General features: G+C 37.9%; 2 protein-coding genes across 4 annotated transcripts in view; both read left to right on the top strand.

Moving 5' to 3' along the window:
- Window positions 1–365: 365 nt before the first annotated feature.
- cul5b (cullin 5b) lies at window positions 366–13,465 on the top strand. 3 transcript variants are annotated; one of them, XM_079585641.1, is made up of 19 exons: window positions 366–511; window positions 1,148–1,257; window positions 1,483–1,582; window positions 1,717–1,893; window positions 2,019–2,160; window positions 2,249–2,394; window positions 4,251–4,331; window positions 4,477–4,570; window positions 4,937–5,067; window positions 7,357–7,464; window positions 8,207–8,271; window positions 8,392–8,524; window positions 8,656–8,787; window positions 8,863–8,986; window positions 9,842–10,017; window positions 10,725–10,886; window positions 11,060–11,178; window positions 11,890–12,013; window positions 12,527–13,465. In XM_079585641.1, the coding sequence occupies exons 1-19, from the start codon at window positions 488–490 to the stop codon at window positions 12,719–12,721; spliced, it is 2,343 nt and encodes a 780-aa protein (XP_079441767.1). In that variant the 5' UTR covers window positions 366–487; the 3' UTR covers window positions 12,722–13,465. The 3 variants fall into 3 exon arrangements, with proteins under 3 accessions (XP_079441767.1, XP_079441766.1, XP_079441768.1); XM_079585640.1 differs by having other exon boundaries at window positions 390–511; window positions 4,477–4,615; window positions 12,527–13,081; XM_079585642.1 differs by having other exon boundaries at window positions 480–528; window positions 4,477–4,615; window positions 12,527–12,959.
- Window positions 13,466–13,618: 153 nt separating this feature from the next.
- The window catches only part of capn5b (calpain 5b), a 39,076-nt gene continuing 27,062 nt past the window's right edge, over window positions 13,619–25,632 (top strand). Inside the window, 2 exon segments of the mRNA XM_079584962.1 lie at window positions 13,619–13,723; window positions 19,872–20,101. Of these exon segments, the coding sequence (XP_079441088.1) occupies window positions 19,880–20,101 (222 nt within the window). The 5' untranslated portion in view covers window positions 13,619–13,723; window positions 19,872–19,879.

The following is a 25,632-nucleotide window of genomic DNA, read 5'->3' as shown; positions in this document are numbered from 1 at the left end:
AATGGGAATTGTGATTTCAAAACGAGTCTATATCTGCAACTACAGTTGCAGCTGGTCGGCCTTCAGATTGTTATGGGAAATAACTCGTCTCAATCTTGTCCTTCGATCAGGCATGCCGACTCAAGTCCAGATTATAGCAAGGACAGGACAGTTCTTTTGACGCTGCTAGATTAAATGATGATAAAAACAATTGTGTATATAAATGAATTCTAGCAGTCTGGTATAAATTAGTACATAATAGACAAAAGCTACTTTAGGCAGATGTAAGCATAAACTGCTCTATTGATAAAGTATAGAAATATTGACTTGCATGGAATATGGAATATATATATAATATATATTTATAAACAGCACAACAGTATCATAGACTGTAAAAAAAAAAAAAAAAGTATCAGCCAGTGCTGCTGATGTAGTCTGTCGCAATGCTCCCTAGCAACCAAACCTTCTCAAACATCGCGAGATTACACGGGGTTCAAGTTGAAGAAACATGGCGACGTCTAATTTATTGAAGGTAGGAGGTCCCACAATGTGAGAATATTTTGCATCGTTTGCGTCTCCCACAGTGTTATGACAGCGATCATATGAGCCGGTGACTGTGGTCTTCTAATTAGATCGCTAAACATGACTCGTTCATTTGAAACCACATTGTTCGAGTTGTTCATTGCAGCTAGTGAGGTTTTGAGCTATTATAATGTTTAGGGTTTCAGAGCTCCATTCTAGAATGTCTCTCCTCACTGCACAATTTACAGTCATAAAACTATCTGCTATCATGGAACTGCATTGTGTGGATCACGATAATGTTATATATATATATATATTTAAATACAATTGCAAACCAAAAGTGAATTATTTAAATGCCATATTTATTCAGCCTGTGCATATCTGGTTTATGTCAAGCTCGAAGCTCACCTGGCGCCTCTGATCCCTAATGATAAAGCTGTAATAATCCATCTACATTTATTATATTGCATGATAAAGCTGTAATAATATATCTACACGTAGCCTATTATATTGCACTTTACCTTCTGTTAGTGTTTTAAATTCTTACTATAATGTAAACTCAATGAAATGTAATGTTTTTTTAAATGCATAAAACCCATAACATATTTTTAAAGAACTGTTTATTGTCCTGGATCTCCTTTCTCAGAATAAAGGCTCCCTGCAGTTTGAAGACAAATGGGATTTGATGCGGCCCATTGTTTTGAAGTTACTCCGTCAGGAGTCAGTTACTAAGCAGCAGTGGTTCGATTTGTTCTCGTAAGTTGTCTTCGATGTGACATAGTCTGGGCTGACAGAAATATCAAGAAGTCAGTGTACTGTACATCCAGACTTTTATTTATTTAATTAATGGTGCTGTTTGGGTCTGATGGTCACTGCAATAATATCAACTAGAACTAACAACATAGGTTAGATTGTTGCACAATGAGTACAATCTGATTTTAGATCATCTCTTGATACACATCTCTTATGTTTGACTTGCAGAGACGTCCATGCAGTGTGTTTATGGGACGACAAAGGCCCGGCAAAAATTCACCAGGCACTGAAAGAAGACATCCTAGATTTCATCAAGCAAGCACAGGCAGTACGTACCGTATACCACTTTTGCACCTACTATAATAAAGTAAAGATCATATTTAAATATCTCTGAAGAAATAAATAGCTGGAATCCCAGTCCTGTAATCAATGCATGCTGAGTCTCTTTCTGATCTACTTCAGCGAGTACTCAGTCACCAGGATGACACGGCTTTGCTTAAAGCCTACATTGTGGAGTGGAGGAAGTTCTTCACACAGTGTGATATTCTACCTAAGCCCTTCTGCAAGTTAGAGATCACCCTGCTGGGCAACCAGGGGAGCAATAAGAAGTCCAGTGTTGAAGACAGTATTGTTAGAAAGGTGGTTTCTATATTATCAATCTATATTATCACTTAAATGCATTTGTTATTATTGTACCAATACATGCACAACATTAAGATGCACATCTATCCTAATCAATTGTTTCCTTATTTTTTTCCCTAAAGCTTATGCTAGACACATGGAACGAGTCTATATTCTGTAATATAAAGAACCGGCTCCAGGACAGTGCCATGAAACTGCTCCATGCTGAGAGATTAGGAGAAGCGTTCGACTCGCAGCTTGTCATCGGAGTGCGCGAGTCATATGGTAAAGCTATCATAATGCTAAGCCACTCGGGTTCTGTCTAGATGGACCGCTCCTGATGGACACTCTTGTCTTTTGCTCTGTCTCACAGTGAATTTGTGTTCCAACACTGATGACAAGCTCCAGATCTATAGAGAGAACTTTGAGAAGGCATATCTGGATTCCACAGAGAGGTTCTACAAGACACAAGCACCCTCCTATCTGCAACAGAACGGCGTTCAGAACTATATGAAATATGTGAGTGTATTTTTAAACTGCTCTCCTGCCTAAACTGGAAAAATCTGAATGACACTAGTGTTGTCAAAAAGAACATATCGATTCTGAATATTTGAAATGGTTTTATTCATTTATATAGTCAGTTGCGCCATTTTTGAAAGCATCACTGTGTTCTTTTAGAGTGTGTTCACACTTTAGCATGTTTGGTTCAAATAAAACGAACCTTGTTGCGATTGCTCTGTTAGTGCGGTTCATTTGAATAAGTGTGAACGCTGCCATCCGAACCCTGGTGCTCACCAAACAACAAGTGGTCTCGGTCCGCAAACTCGGGTGCCGTTCGAACAATATGTGAACCCAACATTGACCAAAGAAATGCAAACAAACTAAAAACAGGAAGATGAGACCCTATAAAGGACAGAATGCTCAAGCATACCTGATTTTTCTCATCATAAGGCAAATTCACACTGCACAGACAAACGCCAACAAACCAGTTTGTTGGCTTTTGTTGGATCAGTGTGTAACCTCTGTTGGGGTTTGTTTTCATCTGACTGAACATGTTCAATCAGCTTTGTCAGTGTCTGTTGTCAGTGTTAACATGACAGTTATTTTTCATAAAATTCTAAATCGAACGATCAACGTGTTTGTTGACGTTTGTCTATGTGAATTGGCCTATAGTCGTGATGTTGCCCATCACAGTTCAGTACGGGCATCAGAACCGCGTCTCCTCGCAGCAGATCTTCGTTTGTGTGAGTGACGGAGGGATTCCTGCCGCTGTTTTGACTAGTTTTCAAATTTTATAAGCTCTTCACAAGTACTCAGCAGGTCAAAATACCATTGTAGGCTACGCACATATGAGCGCATTTAGCCCAGCACACAGCATGGTTTTGAATGTTTGGTAAATTCCATCTCAAAATAGGCAATACGTAATAAAAGCCAACCCATTTAGGTTGTGAACGTATCCCTATCCCTTTAGGTTCGGTGTTAAAAATGCCAATCTGAACGCTAAGCGAACCAGGACAAAATGTTTTTTATTGGTCCGGACCAAATGAACCAAGTGAACCGAACTACAAGTGTGAACACACCCTTACACTCAAGCAGCTCATGATTCTGTATTTTCAGCGTCTTAAGGCCCGTTCACACAAGGACGAGAACTATAAGTTCTAAAAAATATTTCTAAATATAAAAGAATAGCAGATACCAATTCCATACCATAATGATAACAGCACTGAGAAATGATATCATTGGAATCACTTTCAGAAATGTTTTTTTTTCCAGCTGACTAACACTAAAACCATTGACAGCAATCAGAATCCATCCTGCTTTAAAGAGCTTGAGCATTTAAAGCAGCAGACGACTTCAGCACGCTTAGAATAAACAGAGCGATATCATCCGCTGGTGTGAACGCTAATGTAGTCATCGTTGTAGTTATCGTTCTTTATGTGAACAGGCCTGAAGAACATTTCAGTTTGCTATAAATATCGCAAACTCCATCTCTGCTTGTGCTGTGAGTTTAATGTGCTTAACGCTTTTTTTCACGTTCAAGTAATTTACAACATTTTTGTGAATATATATAATTACAGCATTTCACTAGATTTGTTATGAGAAGGTGCATTTTTTGCCAAAATGAATGTTGTTGCAGTTTTTTCCTGTATTATCAAAAATGGTATAGAATATGGATATTTTTCAAGGTATTATATTGAAGTTAGAAGTTCCAGTATCATGACAACTCTAGTTGACGCTACAGCTTTCTACTCTGATGGTTTGTTTAACAAGCATTTATGTGTATGAACGGTAAATCACGGCACATTTCTGAATTGTCATAATTATGTCACAATATTTGAGAGTTGTTTATCCCAGGTGACGCTTTTGATTGACAGGCAGATGGCAAGTTAAGAGAAGAGGAGAAGCGTGCACTTCGATATCTGGAAACCAGACGTGAATGTAACTCCGTCCAGGCAGTGAGTGTTCCGTGCTCCAAAAATGCTCCAAAACAAGACCCCGTGGTGTGCCGCATTGTTAAATAATGCTCAGCGTGTAGTGCGCACTTGTCTTTTTCGCATACTAACATCGGGTGCTCAGTTTGTGCCTTTTGCGTTCATTCAGCTAATGGAGTGTTGTGTGAATGCGCTGGTGACGTCGTTCAAAGAGACTATCCTGGCCGAATGTCCGGGAATGATCAAGCGGAACGAGACAGAGAGTGAGTACGGCAGGAGCTCTGGCACCAAAGGCTCAGCAAGTTCAGGTTGGCAATGGGACCCAGTTCCCATCTATATCTTGCCAACACCTCCCCACCCATCTCACCATCTGTGTGTTTGTGTGCTAATCACTAAGTCCACCAACCCATTTACACTGTAAACAAACACAACAGCATACAACTGTTATATGTAAAGGAAAGGAAATCCCACATTTTGTAGATTGCATCAGGAATACTTGGTTTAATTCATGTGTATTTTGGCTTTAGAGCCTCATAGACAGAATCTTCATGTTGTTGTTTTTTACTGTTTCAATATGTTTTAATGTTTTTAATTGAAGTGTTTGTTCTGCTGTTGGTGTGTTTCCACAGAGCTGCACCTCATGTTCTCGCTGATGGACAAAGTGCCCAGTGGGATTGAGCCTATGCTGAAGGACCTGGAGGATCATATCTTGAATGCAGGTCTGGCTGATATGGTGGCCACAGCGGAGACCATTACCTCAGTGAGTAGAGACAGTAGCTGCAGTTGCATCATGGATCTTGTACACGAGTCCAGTTGCTGTTAGGCAATCACTGAATGATCTAGGAAGTTATTCATTTTTAATAGTACTTGTTTGTGAATTTGTATGATATTTTGCGTATATGTTTTGGGGATGTGTGGGACTAGTATACCAGGGTTTTTCCTGCATAGAGAATTATGAGGCGGCCGCCTCCGTCAAATTTCGTGCCGCCTCCGGCTCTCGACAAATCTCGGACAGACAGTCACATGCTCAGATACACTTTTTCCACCGTGGCGGTTAAGTTGCGGGTTCCCGGCTTGTGTCCATTCTCAAACCGTATAGTTTGCCGATAGTGCTGCACGGATCATAATCCGTGGGTCGGCGGGGCAAGTAATAAAATCATAACGTTACAATTAATCGAGGGTGGATGACAGATAAATCATTATAATGTGTTGAGTTTAATAAAGACACGGATCTCTCATCACGGTAAAACGCAATGAACGTGTGTTTACTTTTCATTTTCAACAACGTAATTCTCTTCAGGGAAAACCAATCAAGGAAAACATATCAGGGCTTGACAATAACGCTTGTCCGGGACACGTGTGTGTTTTTTTAAAGGGACAAGTGAAAGAGAATTGTACTTGCCCAACCGGACAAATGCCCTGATCAAAACGATTTTCAATATAAAAAAATGTATATAAAAATAACTAGGGAATCACTGAAAACGCGAGGATGATTCTGATTTTATTTTATTTAATGTAAGTGCCGATTGATAGCTTATATAGTTGATAATAATATACTGATGGTAAGTTGTGCTGTGTCAATTTGAAATGAAAGATGGAGCATACATTTAATAAAATTAGGGGGAAAAATGCCATTTATAAAGGTAAAAAATGTATTCTGATAAGAGTGTTTTCCAACAGTGATGTAATGAAACATTGACAATTTAAGTTTGAAAAGCCTCTGTTTAGGCTATTAAGGAAATGTAATTTTGCCAAAAGAAGAACTTTTATTTTAAATAAATGTTATTTTTAAAGCAGCCTACTTCAGTGTGATATTTTACCATATTATCACGATTAACACTGATAATTTGAATAATTGTAATGTGATGATCAGATGCAGATATCTAAATCAATGAACATCATATAGGTTCGGGCGGGTGGCCGGTGGATTATTTATTTTTTACAGTGGATTCGGGGAACTCAAAGTGCACCAGATTAATGAATTTATCTTTAAAATGTACAATGTACAACATCTACAACATCGTCAGGATTTTACCACCTCCGCCTCGTTTTGAGCTCAGGTTTGAGCTAGCTGCTGCTAGTCGACACTGGAAATACTAGCTGTTTTCTGATTTTTTTTTTGTTGTTGCACATTTAAGTTTTGCTTTATATTTTTTACAAAGGCTACATTAAAACACAGATGTGCAAGCGGTGGGTGCAATAGGTTGACATGGGCTGACTTTTTATTGGAAGAATTCTGTAAATATTATTAAGCTTGTACTTACTGGGCCTGAACTGCCTGTGATTCAGTTGATTTTAATAAATATGTCTATATTGTCTAAAATTGATTAAGGGATAGTTTATTAATTAATATAAATGTTCTATTAATTTACTCACCCCTTTAGGTCATCCAAGATGTAGGTTTCTTTCTTCAGTAGAACAGTAAAGACGATTTTTAGCTGAAACCATAGTCCTTGATGATTCATATAATGCAAGTCAACGGCTACCATCACTGTGAGAGTCAAAAAAACATATACAGGCAAAACAAAATTAATACCAGAAGCTCGAGACGATACATTGAGGTCTTATGAAGCGAAACGATCAGTCTGTGCAAGAAACTGAACATTATTTACATCATTATTACCTGTAATCCAAAGCCTCGGCAAATAGTCATGTCGGTCTGGAGCGGGAGCTTCCTGTCGTATAACAGCAAATTAAAATTTTGGGTGAACTATCCCTCTAAGTAAACTCTTAAGTATAATGTACAATTATCATAATGCAAGGCAAGTACAGTGCATGTGTATGATCTATTTTTCAGTGAATTCAGTATGGGATTTGAATCTTTGATTTAAAGATTAAGTAGGCTATTTTAAATGGATCACTGATACTAACAGTTTTTGACTGTCATCTGGGGGTTTCTAGTCGACTAGACGGTTATAAAATGTCAGTTTAAACGTTATGGAAATTATTCGTGGCGCACATCCCTAAAATCCACAATATGACTCCAAACTGTTTCTCAAATTTCTTAATTAATGCTCTTTGTGCCTAATTGATGTTTTATTTTTTGCAGGACTCTGAAAAATATGTCGAGCAACTCCTAACATTGTTTAACCGGTTTAGTAAATTAGTTAAGGATGCGTTCCAAGATGACCCACGTTTCCTAACAGCCAGGGATAAAGTAAGTCTCAAGAAATCCAAACCATTCACTGTTCACAGGAAAAGAATATTTATTAATGTTATTAAAAATATTTAGATTTTTATTGGACAAAAAAATTATAATATATTCATATAATCTGTAGGTATAAAAAATACACTACTAAAGTCGGGGTCAGTGAGATTTAAAAAAAATAAAGTACTTTTATTCAGCAAGGATGCATTTAAATTTCTATTTTAAATAAATACTGTTCTTATGTTGTTGTTTTTTTTCATTCATCAAAGAATCCTGAACAAAAAGTGTATCAAGGTTTACCCCAAAATATTTGGCAGCTCAACTGTTTTCATCATTGATAGTAATAATTAATATTTCTTGGGCACCAAATCAGCTTATTATAATCATTTCTGAAGGATCATGTGACACTGAAGACTAAATTAATGATGCTGAAAATTCAGCTTTGCCAAATTAAAAAAAAAAAATCTGCTTATTCTGCAAGACCATAACGTCCCTTAATCCTACCCAATACCTAAACTTAACAACTACTTTACTAAATATTAATAAGCAGTAAACAGGAGTTTATTGAGGCAAAAGTCTTAGTTAATAGTTAGTTAAAAGTGAGAATTGGACCCTAAACTAAAGTGTGAGCAAAAAATCTTACTGACCCCAAAATAGTGTATCTTTTTTTACATGTTGAAAAGTGAAGTGGAGAGGAGGTGATTTCCATTTTTCATTCTTATTTATTACCATATTATATATGTCTACGCAGGCATACAAAGCAGTAGTGAACGACGCAACAATATTTAAACTAGAGCTCCCTCTAAAACAGAAAGGGTAAGACATCTCAATATATACATATATATCTTTTAAAAAATTGTTTTTTTTTATCTGTAGATCTGGGATATATTTGAATTACTGTGGTTTTGGTTTGAATTATTTTTCCTTTATTTGCAGTGGGGGTCTAAAAACACAACCAGAGTCCAAATGTCCAGAACTGCTGGCCAACTACTGTGATATGCTCCTTAGAAAGACCCCACTAAGCAAGAAACTCACATCAGAGGAAATAGAGGCCAAGTTGAAGGAAGTGGTGAGTGTGTAGGTGGAGTGTCCACTAAATATTAGTATTTTATTGTGGCAGTGTTTTTTGCACGTCTCTGTTCACAACTGCCAAATCAGATGCAATGTGTTAATTATTTATTTCTTATCTACGGATTACAGCTCTTGGTTCTAAAGTATGTTCAGAACAAAGATGTCTTCATGAGGTACCACAAAGCGCACCTGACTCGCAGGCTTATCCTTGACATTTCCGCAGACAGTGAGATTGAAGAGAACATGGTGGAGTGGCTCAGAGTAAGTGGGTTTATAATTATTGATGAAAGACTTTTTAGTGAATCTCTATATCGAGTGACTTTTGTGTCTGTACAGGAGGTTGGTATGCCAGCAGATTACGTGAACAAGCTCGCCAGAATGTTCCAGGACATCAAAGTATCAGAAGACTTAAATCAATCCTTCAAAGAAATGCATAAACACAACAAACTTGCATTACCAGGTCAGATATGACTGTCTTATGATGCTTCTGAATTAGAGGTCTCCGCTCCTGCAAAAATGTTACCTTCTCCCACTCCTACCCGCAACATTCATGTTTTGTCCCACTACCTACACATCTCAGTATAAACACTCCCGATATATTATTTGTTATTAAAGCATCTACATTCACAAACCACTGTTCATTTGAACAGAAAAGCAAGTACAGTATAGGCTACTACATGTGTGATTAGCATTGGAGAAAGCGCACAAAGAGCGCTCCCTTTATAATCACTAAAAAGCTGTTCGTTCTACAACTCATTTTAGTTCACATTATAATCAATGAAGCTTCACTTTGTTTGTTATAATGAGAGGATTCGCGAGCATGCAGAACTCAGCACTGAACAAAAACTCAGTTGTTTTGAGTGGTAAGTGGATTCTGACTAACTTAAACACCTCTGATTGGCCATTGCGTTCAAGAAATCAACAGATATGTTGGAGATTTACTCAACGCTGCAAAAATGTGTTGTAAATAGAAACCTTTGATGCTCTCCAGAGCACAAACACAGATATATGCACTGGATCGCTTGCCAAATCTGTTTCATCAATATGCTATTACTACAGAGAAAAGTACGCCATGCAGTTATGGGCAGCTTTTCCCTCTAAAAGTGATCAGAAGTAGCAGCAAACAGGGGAAGACTGAGCCTTGCCCACACACACACACACATGAGTATCTAACCGCCAGCAGTACCGCACCCACATTCGCCCATCAAATCTTGTCCCTCGCCGCACTCTGTTGCGTTGGGTCCCGCGGGAGTGCAGGCCTCTATTCTGAACTGTTTTGTTGTACATTCAAACTAATTTTTATTTATGTCTACAGCCGATTCTGTCAATATAAAGATCTTGAATGCGGGAGCATGGTCTCGGAGTTCAGAGAAAGTGTTTGTGTCTTTGCCCACCGAACTAGAAGATCTCATTCCTGAAGTCGAGGAGTTTTACAAGAAAAATCACAGTGGCAGAAAACTACACTGGCACCATCTGATGTCCAATGGCATTGTGAGTGGCAGCTCCAGCTTAAGCCCGTTGTATACTTCCTGTGAAAATAAGGGAGAGACAAAACCAGAATTTTTCCATGAAGACAAAAAAGAATAAGAAATAAGAACAGCGAAAGAATTTCTAGGTCCAATTGTAGTTGTGATGTTATCAAATTAAACTTTCCTTTTTGGAAATTATATTTTATTTAATTTTTTAAATGCACACATTCACTCTTATTCGTACGTCTATGTAAAAATGTTTCCTGTCTCGTTACATTCAGTTATGAATTACATGAATCATTCAAAACAGTGACATATCATGAAAAAGTTACTGGACATTACTGTCGGTCCTTGAACATTTCTGTAACACATTTGTCATATTAAATCTTACCATGCTCACTTACACCGTTAAAACTAACTTTTAGAACATTTCGTCATCCTAACAACAAACAGAGCAGTGCGTAAAGGAGTGCAGCAGAACAGCTTCAAAAATGTCAAATATTGGGGATGAACAATTTGGCCTTTTCTAATTATTGAGTGGGACTTGTGGTTACAGCTCTTGATCACTACTGTGAAGTTGTACTACTGTGAATTGTGTTGCTGTAAACTTTAATTTATTCTTTGAAATATCAATATTCTTGCTACACTGGATTTGGAGATTCTGTCTCAAATCTGAAATTTTTTAGGGGTCCTTCATGTCAAGATTGGTCTCGTCTCTTCTATCCCTAGATCACATTCAAGAATGAAGTTGGGCAGTATGATTTAGAAGTCACGACATTCCAGTTAGCTGTGCTGTTTGCCTGGAACCAAAGGCCAAGAGAGAGGATCAGCTTTGAGAATCTGAAATTAGCCACGGAACTTCCAGACGCTGAGCTGCGCCGGACCCTCTGGGTAACAGTCTTTATTTTGATGACATTTCCCTTCAAACAATTCACTGTTGGCAATGGGATGAACGTGGTCTGGTCCTGTGGAATGAAAATGAAGGGATCTGATATGACATTGACTTTTGGTTGCTGAATACTGCCTAACCTTTTTTTGGTTGTTTGTCGTTTTTAAATGTGTAGTCTCTTGTAGCTTTCCCCAAACTAAAGCGTCAGGTGCTGTCATATGAACCTGTGGTGGGCTCTCCTAAAGACTTCGCGGAAGGCTCTGTGTTTTACATCAATCAAGAGTTTTCTTTAATGTAAGGACATTTATCGCTGTTTGCATTTGATGAAGAATGTGGAATAATTCAAGTAATACTATAAAATGTGTGTTAATGAATCATAATAGAAAGTATATTTTTAGCACATTTCATGCACTACCGTTTAAACGATTGGGGACGGTAAGTTTCTTATGCTTACCATGGCTGCATTTATTTGATCAAAAATACAGTGAATATGACATATTATAATTTAAAATAACTTTTTTCTACTTTAATATATTTTAATAAAAAAAAAAAAAGCAATTTATTCCTGTGATGGCAAAGCTGAATTCTCAGCATCATTACTTCAGTCTTCAGTGTCACATGATCCTTCAGAAATCATTCTAAAATGCTGATTTGCTGCTCAAGAAACATTTATTATTGTTATCAGTTACATGCTGTATATTTCATATTTTTGTGGATTGTTTTCTAGGATTCATTGATGAACAAAGTTCAAAAGAACAACATTTATTTGAGATATAATGTAAAAAGTATTTATTGTCATTTTTGATCAATTTAAAAAAACCTTGCTGAAAAAAAAAATGTTTTTGTTAAACAAAAATCTTACTGGCCCCAAACTTTTGAATGGTATTTAATGGTGTAAACATAAAAGGTTATCTATTAATTACAAATATTGCTGGACTACTATATTTTTCCTTAATTGCATGTTTTAACAGACCTCAGTTCAATGAAATGATCTCTTCTGCACAGAAAAAACTCAAAGGTCCAGAAAAGAGGGAAGATCAATTTGATTGGTCGATTACAACTCACCACAGAGAGAATGCGTGAAGAAGAAAATGAGGGCATAGTGCAACTTAGGATACTACGCACACAGGTATTGGAGTTATTGAACATATCACTGACACTCCTATCTATCTGTGTGTGTGTGTGTGTGTGTGTGTGTGTGTGTGTGTGTGTGTGTGTGTGTGTGTGTGTGTGTGTGTGTGTGTGTGTGTGTGTGTGTGTGTGTGTGTGTGTGTGTGTGTGTGTGTGTGTGTGTGTGTGTGTGTGTGTGTGTGTGTGTGTGTGTGTGTGTGTGTGTGTGTGTGTGTGTGTGTGTGTGTGTGTGTGTGATGATACAGGTTTGGAATTATATAGTGATTTCATGAGGTGCATCCTCAGATGTTTTTCAAATGGTTTTGAAAGATGTTTTCTGGGTACTTGTTGGCTGCTTTTCCTTTACAATCTGGTCCTTTTTTTACGTTTTGTAAAGATATTCATATGCAGGCAGTTTCTACTTGTCTACTATAAAAGCATTAGAAACATTAAAGTCTAGACATTTCTCAGAAATGCTATCACTGAAGGAAACCTCATTTGTCACCAAACTCCTCTTCTTCAATCTCTACAGGAAGCTATCATTCAGATTATGAAGATGAGGAAGAGGCTCAGCAATGCCCAGCTTCAGACAGAGCTGGTGGAGATCCTAAAGAACATGTTCCTTCCCCAGAAAAAGATGATCAAAGAGCAGATTGAGTGGCTGATAGAACAGAAGTACATCAAACGGGACGAGACGGACATTAACACGTTTATCTACATGGCGTAGCCTACCACGCCCAGTGCACTCTGGGACGTTTTTTTTTTTGGTTTAGACACTAGCACTCCTTTGGAGGATTCCATATCTGATTTCAGCTCATTGCCCAGCCTGGCCTGCTGGATGACTAGATCTCAACACACATCATGCTGAGAAATTGCTGAAATATCCCTGCCTTACTTCACAAATCTATGAAATTAATAAAAATGAACTTTGAAAGAAATAGAGGAGTAAAATGAGCAGAATTCTGTGTTGCTAATTTATATGCGTCAGATGCATGTCTGTGATCTTGGGCAACTTAAATGCATCTTTTAAATGTGTTTCGTCACCTTTTGACGCCAACACCCTTGGTGAAAATATGACTACATTCTGAAAAAAAAGTGTTTTTTTCTGGGTTCACCACTAGCTTATCCTAGCTCTGAACATCCAATCGCAGACAACGTGCCTTTCATTGTGTTAAGAAAATGTAAAGTTCAGGCCAATTCCTTTTTTTAGTGATTCAAATTCTCCTCATGATTCACAGCATTATATGTCAGGCCTCATGCGTCTTTTCCTCAGTAGTTTTACCCATCAGGCATCAGTTCACAGTCTCTGCTTAGTTAGTTAGTCTCCCTAGTGGCAAGTTAGAAATGTACACTGCCGCTATCCATGGTGCTGATGAGATGGACAGTAGCTTCTGGTGACTATAATACTGCAAGAGTAGTATTATGTTTAGTTTAGTTACACTCTAATGCTATTGAATAATGGCACTATTTCAACAAAAATGACATAATGCATCATTGCGCGCGTTTGTGTGAGTGTGTGTGTCTGGGCATACATTGGTGTCTACCCCGCCGGCCGCCGCACATGCTCAGACTAGGAGTCCCCCCTCCGCTCGTAGGCCCCTCCCAGACACGCGTGAGAGTGATCCGGAGCTCGGAGAAGAGCCTCGGTTACACGGGACCGCAAGAACGTCGCTGGATCCCGGGAGGACCGGAGAGAGAGACGCCGACGTGGGACTGGAGTTGTGCTCAGGTATTGGATTATTTCACAAGCAACGAGGCCGTGTTGATCTATTACACTAGCAGTGTGTGAGATCCGATCGAATTTGACACGGTTTAGAATGCGAGACTGTAATTACCCGTACAAACGAGATGAGCGCGCTGATTTATGTTAATTCCGAGCGAGCGCGAGAGGTATCTTGCCACCTGACGGGACGCGTGCAGCGGCGAAAAAAAAAAGAATATCGCGCTCTTATTTGATGGAGATTTCCTGGCTGTTCCGGGCACAATTTGTCATGTCTTTAAAGCCAGTGTGTAAACTAAGCTTACTGCATCTGTTCGGTACGTTCGGGTGAAGCAGAGCCCAATTGTTCTTGAATAGGAAAGGAAATCACTTTCCGTGGCACGTTGTTGATTAGTTGTCCCCACGCCTTGCGTTTCTTATTAAGATAAGTTTGACCACCGGTCTGACAGGAGTGTAGTCCCTCAGTCGTTAGCGGGAACATACCGTGTTTTAACCCAGAACTGTTAATGCAACACAATTATCTGATGACATTAGTGTTTGAATCGTAAACCCTTATTGTGCAGTTCCGTCAATATTGGGTGGTAATGTAATCTGTGTGGCCTAATCAGATGAAGTATTTTTTAATAATAATACATTACATTGTTTTACTATATTTTTTATGAATTAGATACATTTGATGACTATTATTGATTAATAATAATCTATCACGCAATGGTAATAAAGTTTGCTTATTCATTTATTTATATCTTCAAGGAGAAGTCCTATCATTGTGCAAAGCAATTTTGTTTTCCATAAAGTATACAGTTAAATTATATGGACATGGTTTCGGGCTGATCTAAGATTAGTTAGTTATTAGCTGATCAGTTGGTTGAGCACATGAGCAGCCACCTTGTTCTAAAAAACCTCTTGGCTGACTGACTAAACCTGTCATGCCCCAAAACATTTACTAGTAAACTTGGCTTTACTACTCTAACTTAGTTCACTAGTTCTATTCTAGCTAATTGTCATTAGCTGGTTACATTTGGTCATTAGCTGGTTGACCAGTCACCATGTTATAAAAACCTGCCTGACCACCTCAAATTGTAACTGATAGCTCCATGTTTGTTGCTGATTCAAGTTGGTTGTTCCAAAATATGGTTCCAGCTAATGATGATTATCTTAGACTAAAAACAGCCACCGTGTTTCAAATTACAATCACCATCTAATAACAACCACCAATTTGTATTTTCCAGCAGGGCTAGTAAACATTACTAGTCAAACTAGTTCATTGTTTAGTGAAACGAGTGTTAATTAGTACTTAATACACAATATTTATTTATCGAAACATGTGATAATATAAGAAAAGGGGTAACACTTTACAATAAGGTTTAATTTGTTAACATTAGTTAATGTATTAACTAACATGAACTAACCATGAGCAACACATTTGTTAATTATTTTGTTCATCTTTGTTAACGTTAGTTAATACAAATACAGTTGTTCCGTTTGTGTACAAACAGTTTGTACAGTTTGTTCATGTTAGTTCACAGTGCATTATCTAACGTTAACAAATACAACTTTTGATTTGAATAATGTATTAGTAAATGCTGAAATTAACATTAATAAAGATAAATAAAATGCTGTAGAAGTGCAGTTCATTAATGTAGTTAACTAATGAACCTTATTGTAAAATGTTACCAGTTTAGGTTGATGATGTTCCTCTGTGATTTTTGTGTATTTCTGTCAGAACAGCAGTACACAATTATTGTTGTTTGTGACACCAAATAAATAAGAAGTAATATCCAGAAGTGTTGAGATTATATTTCCTTAAGTAATTTAATTTGTCATCAATAATCAGATTGCATTTCAAAAGTAACGCATCCAACACTGTCTGCAGTACATTTTGAATTGAGCATATTTTGCGGTAGTGATGAACTCAGCAATGCATGTTTTAGGCACAAGGAGTCATGGAGTACTGGGGTGATTCTAGGTGTACTGTATGGCTGGTGAGATGACATACTAAATGTATTCATGAGGTGACTGCAGTGACGCAGCTGGGATACCCTGAAATGGTGATTTGTCGGAGAGGGGAGGGGGTTTTCATCAAGCTCTTTGGTGCACACTGTTTCTCTGCCAGCTATTCCAGTGCAGCTTCCTCTCTTGCGCTCTCACTTTTTACCACCTATGCCACAGTAGGAGTTTCAGTAGGTAGTGCACCATTTTAGCCCTGCTGTCCCGTGGGATTCATACAGTGCATTTTCTTCAGGAACTCAATATTCTGGGTCTCACTCTGTTGTTGTTGTTTTTTTCAAATTAAGCGCAATGCTTAATAGAGGCGAGAGAGACCATAAACCACATCATTCCACTACCCCGCTTATAAACGTTTATGAGCTAGCGATGCATAAGTTGGGTGTGAGAGAGAGTCAAAAGGGCTCTATCGGTCTCAATTGGCACATTACATCTATCATTAAGCTTAGTTTTAACATTGCAAATTCATAAAGCCAATATGGTGCTTCTGAACAGATGCATAATAATCACATAATAGTTTTGCTACTTTAATCCCTCAGTTGTACCGTTTGGTACCCTGAAGTTTGAATTCCACTTGCATGCATCAGCACTGCCTGCATGTTTCCTATCATCACGGGGACCGTGTAGAGGAGAGACCGTTTGCTTGTGTGGTGGACATCTCACTGATGTCACGAGTCAGTCACGAGACAAGGCCAGGCACCATCTGCCGTGCTGGCAGTCCAACTGCTGTGTTTTCATTTCCCCAGGTTCTCCAGTCAAGTGTACTGTACACTCAAGTTAACAGCGTTTCCAGTACCTAACCAGTCCCTAGCCATGCACTCACAAGGTCTCTGTTAAAAAAAAGAGATGCTATAAAGCATTTCAAAGGAAAATTCAGGGTTCAGTGTAAGTTAAGCTCAGTCAACTGCATTTGTGGCCTAATGGTGATTTCCACAAAAATAGATTACCACATTTCTTGAAAAAAAGAGAAGCGAAAATCTGGTTCATAATGAGGCACTTACAATGGAAATTAATTTGTAGCACTGCACAACATCAGGATGATCAGCCAACATAACTTCTCGTCCAGGCCCTTGTCATTTCAAGGCTGGACTACTGCAATGATTTTCTCACTGGACTTCCAACATGTGCAATCAAACCCTTTACAGACGATCAAGTATATAGCGGCTCGTCTGGTCTTTAATGAGCCAGAGAGAACATACATCACATCTCTGTGTGGATCTTTCCGCTCTGGCTCCCGGTTGCGGCTCTCATCAAGTCCAAGACATTGGTGCTCGCCTACAGGACGGCCACGAGCTCTGCACCCTCCTACCTCCACCGTGCCCTCAAGGAGCCTTCGGTCAGTAAGTGAGCGGCGTTCTGTTGTTCCATCAAACTAAAGAGAGGCACAAAATCACTCTCAAGAACGTTTTCATTCACTGTTCCTTGCTGGTGGAATTATCTTCCTAATCACATTCGGACATCTGAATCCCTCACAATTTTCAAGAAACAGATGAAATATCATTAAAAAAAATTATAGATACTATTTTCTCTATGCTTTCATTATTACTTCCTCTATGCTCTCACTATTCCTTAATCCCTCCCTGTTCTAGTTTGTACTAACTTGAACTATGACTGAAACTTTGTATTAATTGTGTTGCCTCTTTAGATGAATTAGGGCCCGAGCACCGATGGTGTGAGGACCCTCTTGGAATATCTCTGTTTATTATTGCTTGTTGTATTTCTCATATGTAAGTCACTTTGAATAAAAGCTTCTGCTAAATGAATAGATGTAAACTTTAAAAATAATAATTTAAACAGCTTAGCAGCGCAAATAATACACTTGTTTCAACAGAAGATTTCATGTAATAAGCTGCATGTTAAGTTGCTCACTGTAGCTTTTCTTTAATAAAATGGAAAAATTATTTGTGGTAATCAATTTTATTTTTATACGTTTTTTTAGGTGTTTTGTTTTTAATATTTATATTTTGACATTTTTTGTTGTTAAATTTTTTCATCAAATATTTATATTGTATTTTATTTCAGCTTTGTTTAAAAAAGGAAATGATTTTTAATAGTTTTAGTTAATAACAACACTGATGGTCAACATTATTTGAGCTCGAGCTTATTTAACTTGTATTGAATCCACAACATTCCTTTAATGAACATAATGTATCATTATGTTGTTTGTATAACATGCAAATATGATGTAATTATTATCATCGCCAATTAACGAGATCATCAAGATATGGAAGAAGCTTCATCCTACATTTGCTACTTGATTTTGCGTGACGATATAATGGGGCTGTTATTATCCGAAGTCTTTACGTTTTCTCTGCAGAAATGGTGTAAATGTGGCCGTGGAATGACATAAGCTAGGGGTTTCTGTCATTAGTGCTGAGGAAATGGGCAGAAAGCTGAAGACATAATTAATGTTCCTGAAGGTCTGGGAATGGAGATGAATAATTCACCGCAGCTCGGCTCTCAAAACTAGCCTCTGAGAGAGCTGTGATTGACAGACTGCCCATGCTTCTCAGACAAGTCGTCGGAAATGTGCCGAGAACTGGACGGACGGATCCTTTCGTGTATATTTGAACATAAATGGCGTGTTGTATGTGGCGTTTCAGGATAAGATGTCATCTGAACCACTTTCAAACTCTTAAATAGCTCTTATAGACTCGTTCAGTCAAAAAAAGTTATTCCCCCGTCAGTGGAAGAGGAGTGTTAATCCGACACACTCATCTCAGTGGGCATCGCTTTTACAATTGAATACAACTCTGTAATGATACAATCCAGTTCAACCTGGATTTAAAGCAAAGTGTCACAGCAGTGCCTGGTCACAGTGACATGGTTGTTCTGCAGGTACAGTTCCTGCCGTGTGACTTCAAGTGTGTCTTGTAGATTGTCGAGAGTAGAGGGATGTGTTCCTTCCAATCAATCTCTAAAAAGCAGTTTCATTGTCACCGTATATCTTGTGTGTGTCAAGTCTAATTGCGTTTTCAGATGCTCTGTCTCATGGAGTCTGGCCAGGGGCACACGTATGACTTTGTTTGGTCCACAATGCCGCTTATTCTGGCCCAGAACTGCCCACTTAGACATCTGACCAATGTGACCAATGTGTAGTGATCAAATAGAGTTTGTTTTATTTTATTTGGCATTTAAGGTATACAGTACTTTAATAGTTTGGGGTTGGTAAGATTTTTTAAATGTTTTTGAAAGAACATGTTTTTGGTTATTCTCATCAAGACTGCATTTATTTGATTAAAAAATACAGTAAAAACAGTAATATTTTAAGATATTATTACAGTTTTAAAAAAGCTATTTTCTATTTTAGCATACTTAAAAATGTTATGTATTCCTCTGATGGTAAAGCTGAATTTTAACCATCATTACTCCAGTCTTCAGTGTCACATGATCCTTCAGAAATCATTCTAATATGATGATGTGCTGCTCAAGAAACATTTCTTATTATTAACATACTGAAATCAATTGTGCTGCTTAATGTTTTTCTGGAAACAGGGATAAACTTTTTTTTCAGGATCATTTGATGAATACGTTAAAAAGCAGCATTTATTTGAAATATAAATCTTTTGTAACATTTATTTACTGTCACTTTTGATTAATTTAATGCGTCGTTGCTGAATAAATGTAATATTTTCTTTAAAGGAAAACTCTTACTGACCCCAAACTTTTGAACAGTAGTGTATATGCAACTTAATATTAGATAAAAATGGAAAAATTAATTCAAATAATGACATGATGGCCAACTTCAAAAAACTAAAACGGAATATACATTTGTGCCTGTAAATATCTAGTTAGGTCATGTGCCTCAAACATAATATTTGATGCTGCTAACCTGTCAAACGTTTCAACCTACGTTTAGGGTTTTTGTTCAGGTTTTAACCTGTTTCTTCCATGCTCCCAGAAAGTGCATAAAGCCACCCAATAATTATAGAATTGGAGATTTCAGTCCACTTGTTTTTTTGAGCAATATGAACAGACACCAAGCTAGAAAGTCATGCATGCAATACGCACATACGTATGTTCCTGAAAAAGAAGGAGATGAGATCTTTACAGCAGCAAGAGCACCTTGTACTGTTTCTGTACTGCATCTGTCTTACATTGGCATTTCTCTCTCTCTCTCTCTCTCTCTGTTTGTGTTGTCCCTCTGTAGGCTGAAAGATGTTCTCGTCTGTGAAGGCCTTTGAGGGGCAGCATTACTCCACCCTCAAGAGGCAGTGTCTACAGAGCGGTGCGCTGTTTGAGGACCCGCTGTTTCCGGCCGTGGACGACTCGCTCTTCTACCTGGGTAACAGGATTGGCCGTGTGCACTGGAAAAGACCCGCGGTCAGTGCTCAGAACTCACCATTTACATTTGCAATTATTCATTTAGCAGATAGCAATGTGAATGAGACAAACGGGAGGCCTGCATTGCTTGTGATTCCCAGGTTCCCAAGAGGCTCTTAAGCAGATTCCATATTGGAAAGATATTGATTTTGCTTTATTAAACCTTTAAAACAGAACCTTAAAAATGAACACATTCAATTTATTTTAAAGTACCGTATACGTTTTGCTCTGCTTGTGCTAGTCCGCTGTTTCAGCTACAGGAATTATAAAACCTACAAAATGAGTCAAAATGACCTTACCAGTTGAGCTGGGTACAAAATGAATACTTTTATTCAGTAAGGATGCATTAAATTAATCAAAAGTGACATAAAAGACATTTATAATGTTTTAAAAAAAATCTATTTCAAATGCTGTTCTTTTAAACGTTCTAGTCATCAAAGAATATTGATGATATATCACATATCACGATTTAAACCAAAATATTAAGCAGCTCAGCTGTTTTGAACATTGATGATATGAAATGTTTCTTGAGCACATTAGAATGATTTCTGAAGGATCATGGGGCACTAAAGACTGGACTAAAAAGAACAATCTAATACTGACTGACCCCAACCTTGAATAGTAGTGTAAGACACTGCTTAAATGACTAATACATGCTTAAATAATGAATGCATTTCATTAACTGTAGTTTATGTGCTTTAGTGTTCACATTTGCAAAAATATATGCATGCTATCTTTCTTTGTTCATATAGTCTACATGCTCAGCAAGATGCTGAGAAATTTTAGAACACAGCACAGATGTGCTAAAAATTGGGTTCTGCTTGCTATCGAGCAATATATATGTTGATCAGTAACATATCATTCGTGATTCATCATAAGTATAATTAATAATCTGTGTTAGTCAAGCCAAGGCAGAAGTAAAGGTCAGCCTGAGGCATTCATCCATAATGGAGGTCTGTCATCCATCACCGGATGACACAGAAATTCCAAAACTAAATTACAGTGTTTGTTTTGTTTTGGACTTTGTTTTTCTTAGAATTGTTACACAGGATTGTTTTTGACCATACAGTGTCAGTGTTAGTCCACAAGGACACATTAGATCTGTAAAGCCTCAATGGCTGTGGGGAAACAGCCATCAACAGGCTTCTTGAAGCATCATGATGGTTTTCCTGTGCTTCATTACTGAGTTAACGATACATTGCAGCTTCCTAAAAAACGGTCTGTAACATTTCGAATCCCAGAGATGCTAGGAATGTGATACTCCCCCCCTCCCTGCGCCTGTCTTGCCCAGGGGCATACTAAGTGTCAAGCCTGTCCAAGTCAATTATCTCTTTCTCTCACTCACTCACTCACTCACTCACTCCTGGAACGATGCCTGACCCAGAATCTCATTCACACTTACGCTCGCTCAAACACACGAGTGAAGTGTTCCAGTGAAGGGGCAGCTGAATTGCACCCACAGCAGCTCCTGTGGCCATTAATACAGGTTATAATTGAAGTCAACACTACGATCTGTTCTGTCTGTACCGCAATTCAACATTTCAAAGCTAAAATCTTCACCTTCTTAATGATCACAGGAGCAGCAGCAGGGGATGTGGGAATACAGGAATCAAATACAGACAGTGCTAATATCACATTCATTGTGTTGTAGTGATACATAAGACCTTAGAGACTGACTAATCATAATCAGACTACTTTTGCATCTAGATTCCTGCTTCTTCTTCTTTTCTTTAATGCTAACGGGACTGTGAGAAATATTTTGGAATTTTGAGATTTGATTTACTTTTTGTACAGTTTATTACGGTTCTGTCAAGTTACTGTATGTTTGTCTTGCTACTCATGCACTCTCAATCTATACTTCCTCAATCTATAAATGTTTTATTACTTATGTGATGTATTTCAGTTTACATGGTGGTTTCATTACTGTAATTCTTATTAAATTACTGCATTAACTACACTAACGTTTAAAAGTTTGGGGTTGGTCAAATGTTTTAGAAGAATCCCACCAAAGCTGCATTTATTGGATCAAAAATACAGTAAAATGACTAATATTGTAAAATAGTATTACAATTTAAAAGAATTGTTTTCTATTTTTATATGTTTTTAAAATGTATTCCTGTTATGGTAAAGCTGAATTTTCAGCATCCAGTTCAGTGTCACATGATCCTTTAGAAATCAATCTAATATGCTGATTTGCTGCTCAAGAAACATTTCTTATTATTAGCAATGTTGAAAACAGTTGTGCTGCTTAATAGTTTTGTGGAAACCATGATGCATTCTTTGATTAATAGAAAGTTTAAAAAACAGCATTTATGTGAAATAGAAATCTTTTTAACAATGTAAAATTATTTACTGTCACTTTAAATCAATTTAATGCATCCTTCCTGAATAAAAGTAATAATTTCTTATTTAAAAAAAAATCAATAATCATACTTACCCCACAATTCGGAATAGTAGAAAGACTGCTCAGCTACTTGGCTAAACTAATAGCTATTATGCTTCACAGAGAAAACAAGTTGTTACATTTTTATAAAAGAATAACAAAATGGAATAACATGTGGATAAACCATGCACAATAATTCAAAGAACATGTATTAAGAAAGTAAATGGTGCCAATTTTAATTCCATGTTGACTTTAAATCACTCAACATCAAGGAGGAGCCTAATGATTTCACACGTTGACATGTTGTTTGTTGTCCCTGAACTGTAAAAATGAAATGCTCCTTACTCTATCCATGTTTGACGTGATTGAAGACATTGCCACAAATCACTCTGAATGAGTAAACGCCATTAGGAGCTTTAATGCAGTTCACCGCAGCTGCTTCATATTTCACTGTCTTTCCCCCCTTGGGTCCTTGATCACGCTTTTTTAACCACTTACCATTCCTCACTCCCACCCGCTTCCTTTTCTGCCTCCCTTCCTGCCATTTCTGGCCACTTCCACTCTCCAAAGAGAAGAAAAACGGTGTTTTATGAGTTGAAGCCAGTGGAATGGGTGATAGACGGTCATTTATCCAAACTGTGGGCTCAATGGTGTCTGAGTTTGTGTTCATTGATTCTGTGATTGTTCTGGCTGTCCGATTTGTCTTCTCTTTCAAAGCTGGCCAAGACAGAGTCAGTATGACTCATATTAGTGTGTGAACTCTCAATACATGAGATAATGCAAAATAAGCGGACACACACATGAAATTCCAAGCCGCAGGAGAGGGTTGCCCCTTGGATGCCATTTTGGTCTGTGATTAAAAAGTGTGTGTGTGTCCACAGAGGTGGCTGGAGTGCTGAGCCATAACTCAAATGACCTTGCACTCGAATCAGTCAGCTCACCCATCCTCTTAACACACACACACACACACACACAATACTCCATAATAGCTACCAACCCACAACACTGAAAAACCTCCTCTGAAGAGAGCATTCACACACAAACAATATATTTTCTTTCTCTCTGTCAGTGTCTTTGTCTCAGGGTCCTTTTGTTCCATGAGTGAACAGGGGAGACAATGGACTTGTGATGGATTTTTTTATATTATGTCCATTTTCAGGCTTTTTAGCTGTGAAGGTAATCACAAAAAAACTGAAAAGACTAAATGCTCGTCAAATAAAGATTGATGTATTGCAGGCTAGAGACGAATGGTGTTGTCTCGGCCCCTATTAAGGTTTTCTATAGGTTAGCCTGACTGGAGGTAACCTATTGTGAGCTGCCTGTTGTAAAAAAAACTAATAAACATTTTAAAGCATCACTTTTTTCATCATCAAAGCCATTTTTTATATTTAGATTTAGCTTTAATACATTTTTATTTCTGGTTTAGTATGTCAACTTAATTTTAGTTTGTTGCCAATGCAACATTTCAAATTTTTAAGTTTTTAACTTTAGGTTTTTCATCAAAGATTTCTATTTTATTTTATTTCAGCTTTATTTTAATTGCTGATTTTTTTTTAATAGTTTTAGTATTAGTTAACAATAACAACATTGTAGTCAGCATCATTATATTGCCTTCAAAGATTTTTGGACAAATGAACATTGTTAACGTATGGATGAGCTTGGTGAAAATATCTGTCCCAACCAAAATGAATGTAAACATCATTAAAGATGTTTATGAAAAATGAAGAAAAATCATTAAATACTGAAAAAAATAGATGAAAGCAGTTAGCATGATTTCATTACCATTAATGCAGCAGCCCATGATGGCATTAGCTTAGCGACATGCTAATGCGGAGTGAACAGCTGTATTTGTACTGCCTATGTAAAGTCTAAATATCTCATATCTTGTTTTATAAGCTTTATTTCAGTTTGGATTCCGCCTTAGATAGCTGTGTTTGCAGAGAGTAGACAGAAAGGCAGCTCTTTTGATTTAGAGCTGTAAAATACCTTTGCTTGATGGTTTTTGCTTAGCTATGTCTCTTTTTTCATGTGTTTCTTTCTTTCGCTCAAACGCACACTCAACTGACGTATATTAGACAAGTGTTGTATTGATTAATCTGAAGTCAGAGCCCTTTTGAAGGTTTTAAATAGATGTGTTAGATTCATTGCTGCTCACTTGTTAATCAAAAATCTGAATCCTAAAGAACTGTCAGAAATGAGAAGTCAGCAATTAATCAAGTTATGATGGATTGATATTTATTCAGATCAATGAAACTCAAAATGACCTAGCATTGCTTTTAGAGGGACGACAGCGTCTTGAACCAACTCGCCGCACCAACCGAATTTGTATTCCTGTCTGTTTGAATCAAGCTTTGACTGAATAACATTCTGTAATGACTGACAGAGTGGTAATATCAGAGGGTCTGATGGAAAATCATGCACTGTGAGTGTATCAAGCTTTATATGCAGGCCACAAACAAAAACAGAGATTCAGTGTCGCGCGTCTGGGTTTCTTGGCTCTGAAATAGAGAAGTGTGTCTGGCGTGTGCAGTGTGTATGTGTTTTGCCTCATCAATTTGACATCATTGCACTTCGTTCTCACACACCATGGGGGCATGATGACATGTCTCATCTCTAGCGGTTTGCGCGAGTTGTTGAGGAGGTGAGAGAAGCCCAGCGCTGAAAGAATGAAATGTTGCTGGTGCGTGCTGGGGCTGGATGTGTGCCGGCTGGGTAGCGAGGAGAGTCCTCGTCCTGCTGAGCTGTGGAAATGATTTCGGATAGTGAAAGACAAATGAGTGTTGTGAGAGTGAGAACTTGGACTGTGAGAACATGTATTTTATACCTCCAGAGAACAACCGAACCAGGAGGGGTGTCATGCTCATATGGATTTTTAGTGCATCCCGGCTCCTTAGGTGAGATAAGACATGACCACTGAAAAAAAAAAAAACACTGTTCTAGTACATTCATTTAGTCTTTTACCAGGGCTCATTTGTGGCGGCTCCTCTGAGAGATCTTCTACACGGAGGCAGAATGAGCTATAGCCTGTGAGTTGCTACATTCCCCTCAGCTGCTGTCACTGTGCCCAGTGTGTGTCAGCTGTTTAAAGGGACCCAGACCTTTACTTTTAGGTCACTACAAATCTCACTCCTTCCCCGTTGTTTCTGGGCTATGTGTGGTTGTGACGAGGCCGGTGCTATGTGTGGTTGTGCTAGATGCTGTCAGA

Source organism: Phoxinus phoxinus, assembly GCF_949152265.1.
Source record: "Phoxinus phoxinus genome assembly, chromosome: 17".
Classification (NCBI taxonomy): domain Eukaryota; kingdom Metazoa; phylum Chordata; class Actinopteri; order Cypriniformes; family Leuciscidae; genus Phoxinus; species Phoxinus phoxinus.
The sequence above is the reverse complement of the archived record's forward strand: the minus strand, read 5'-3'. Positions and strand labels throughout refer to the sequence as shown.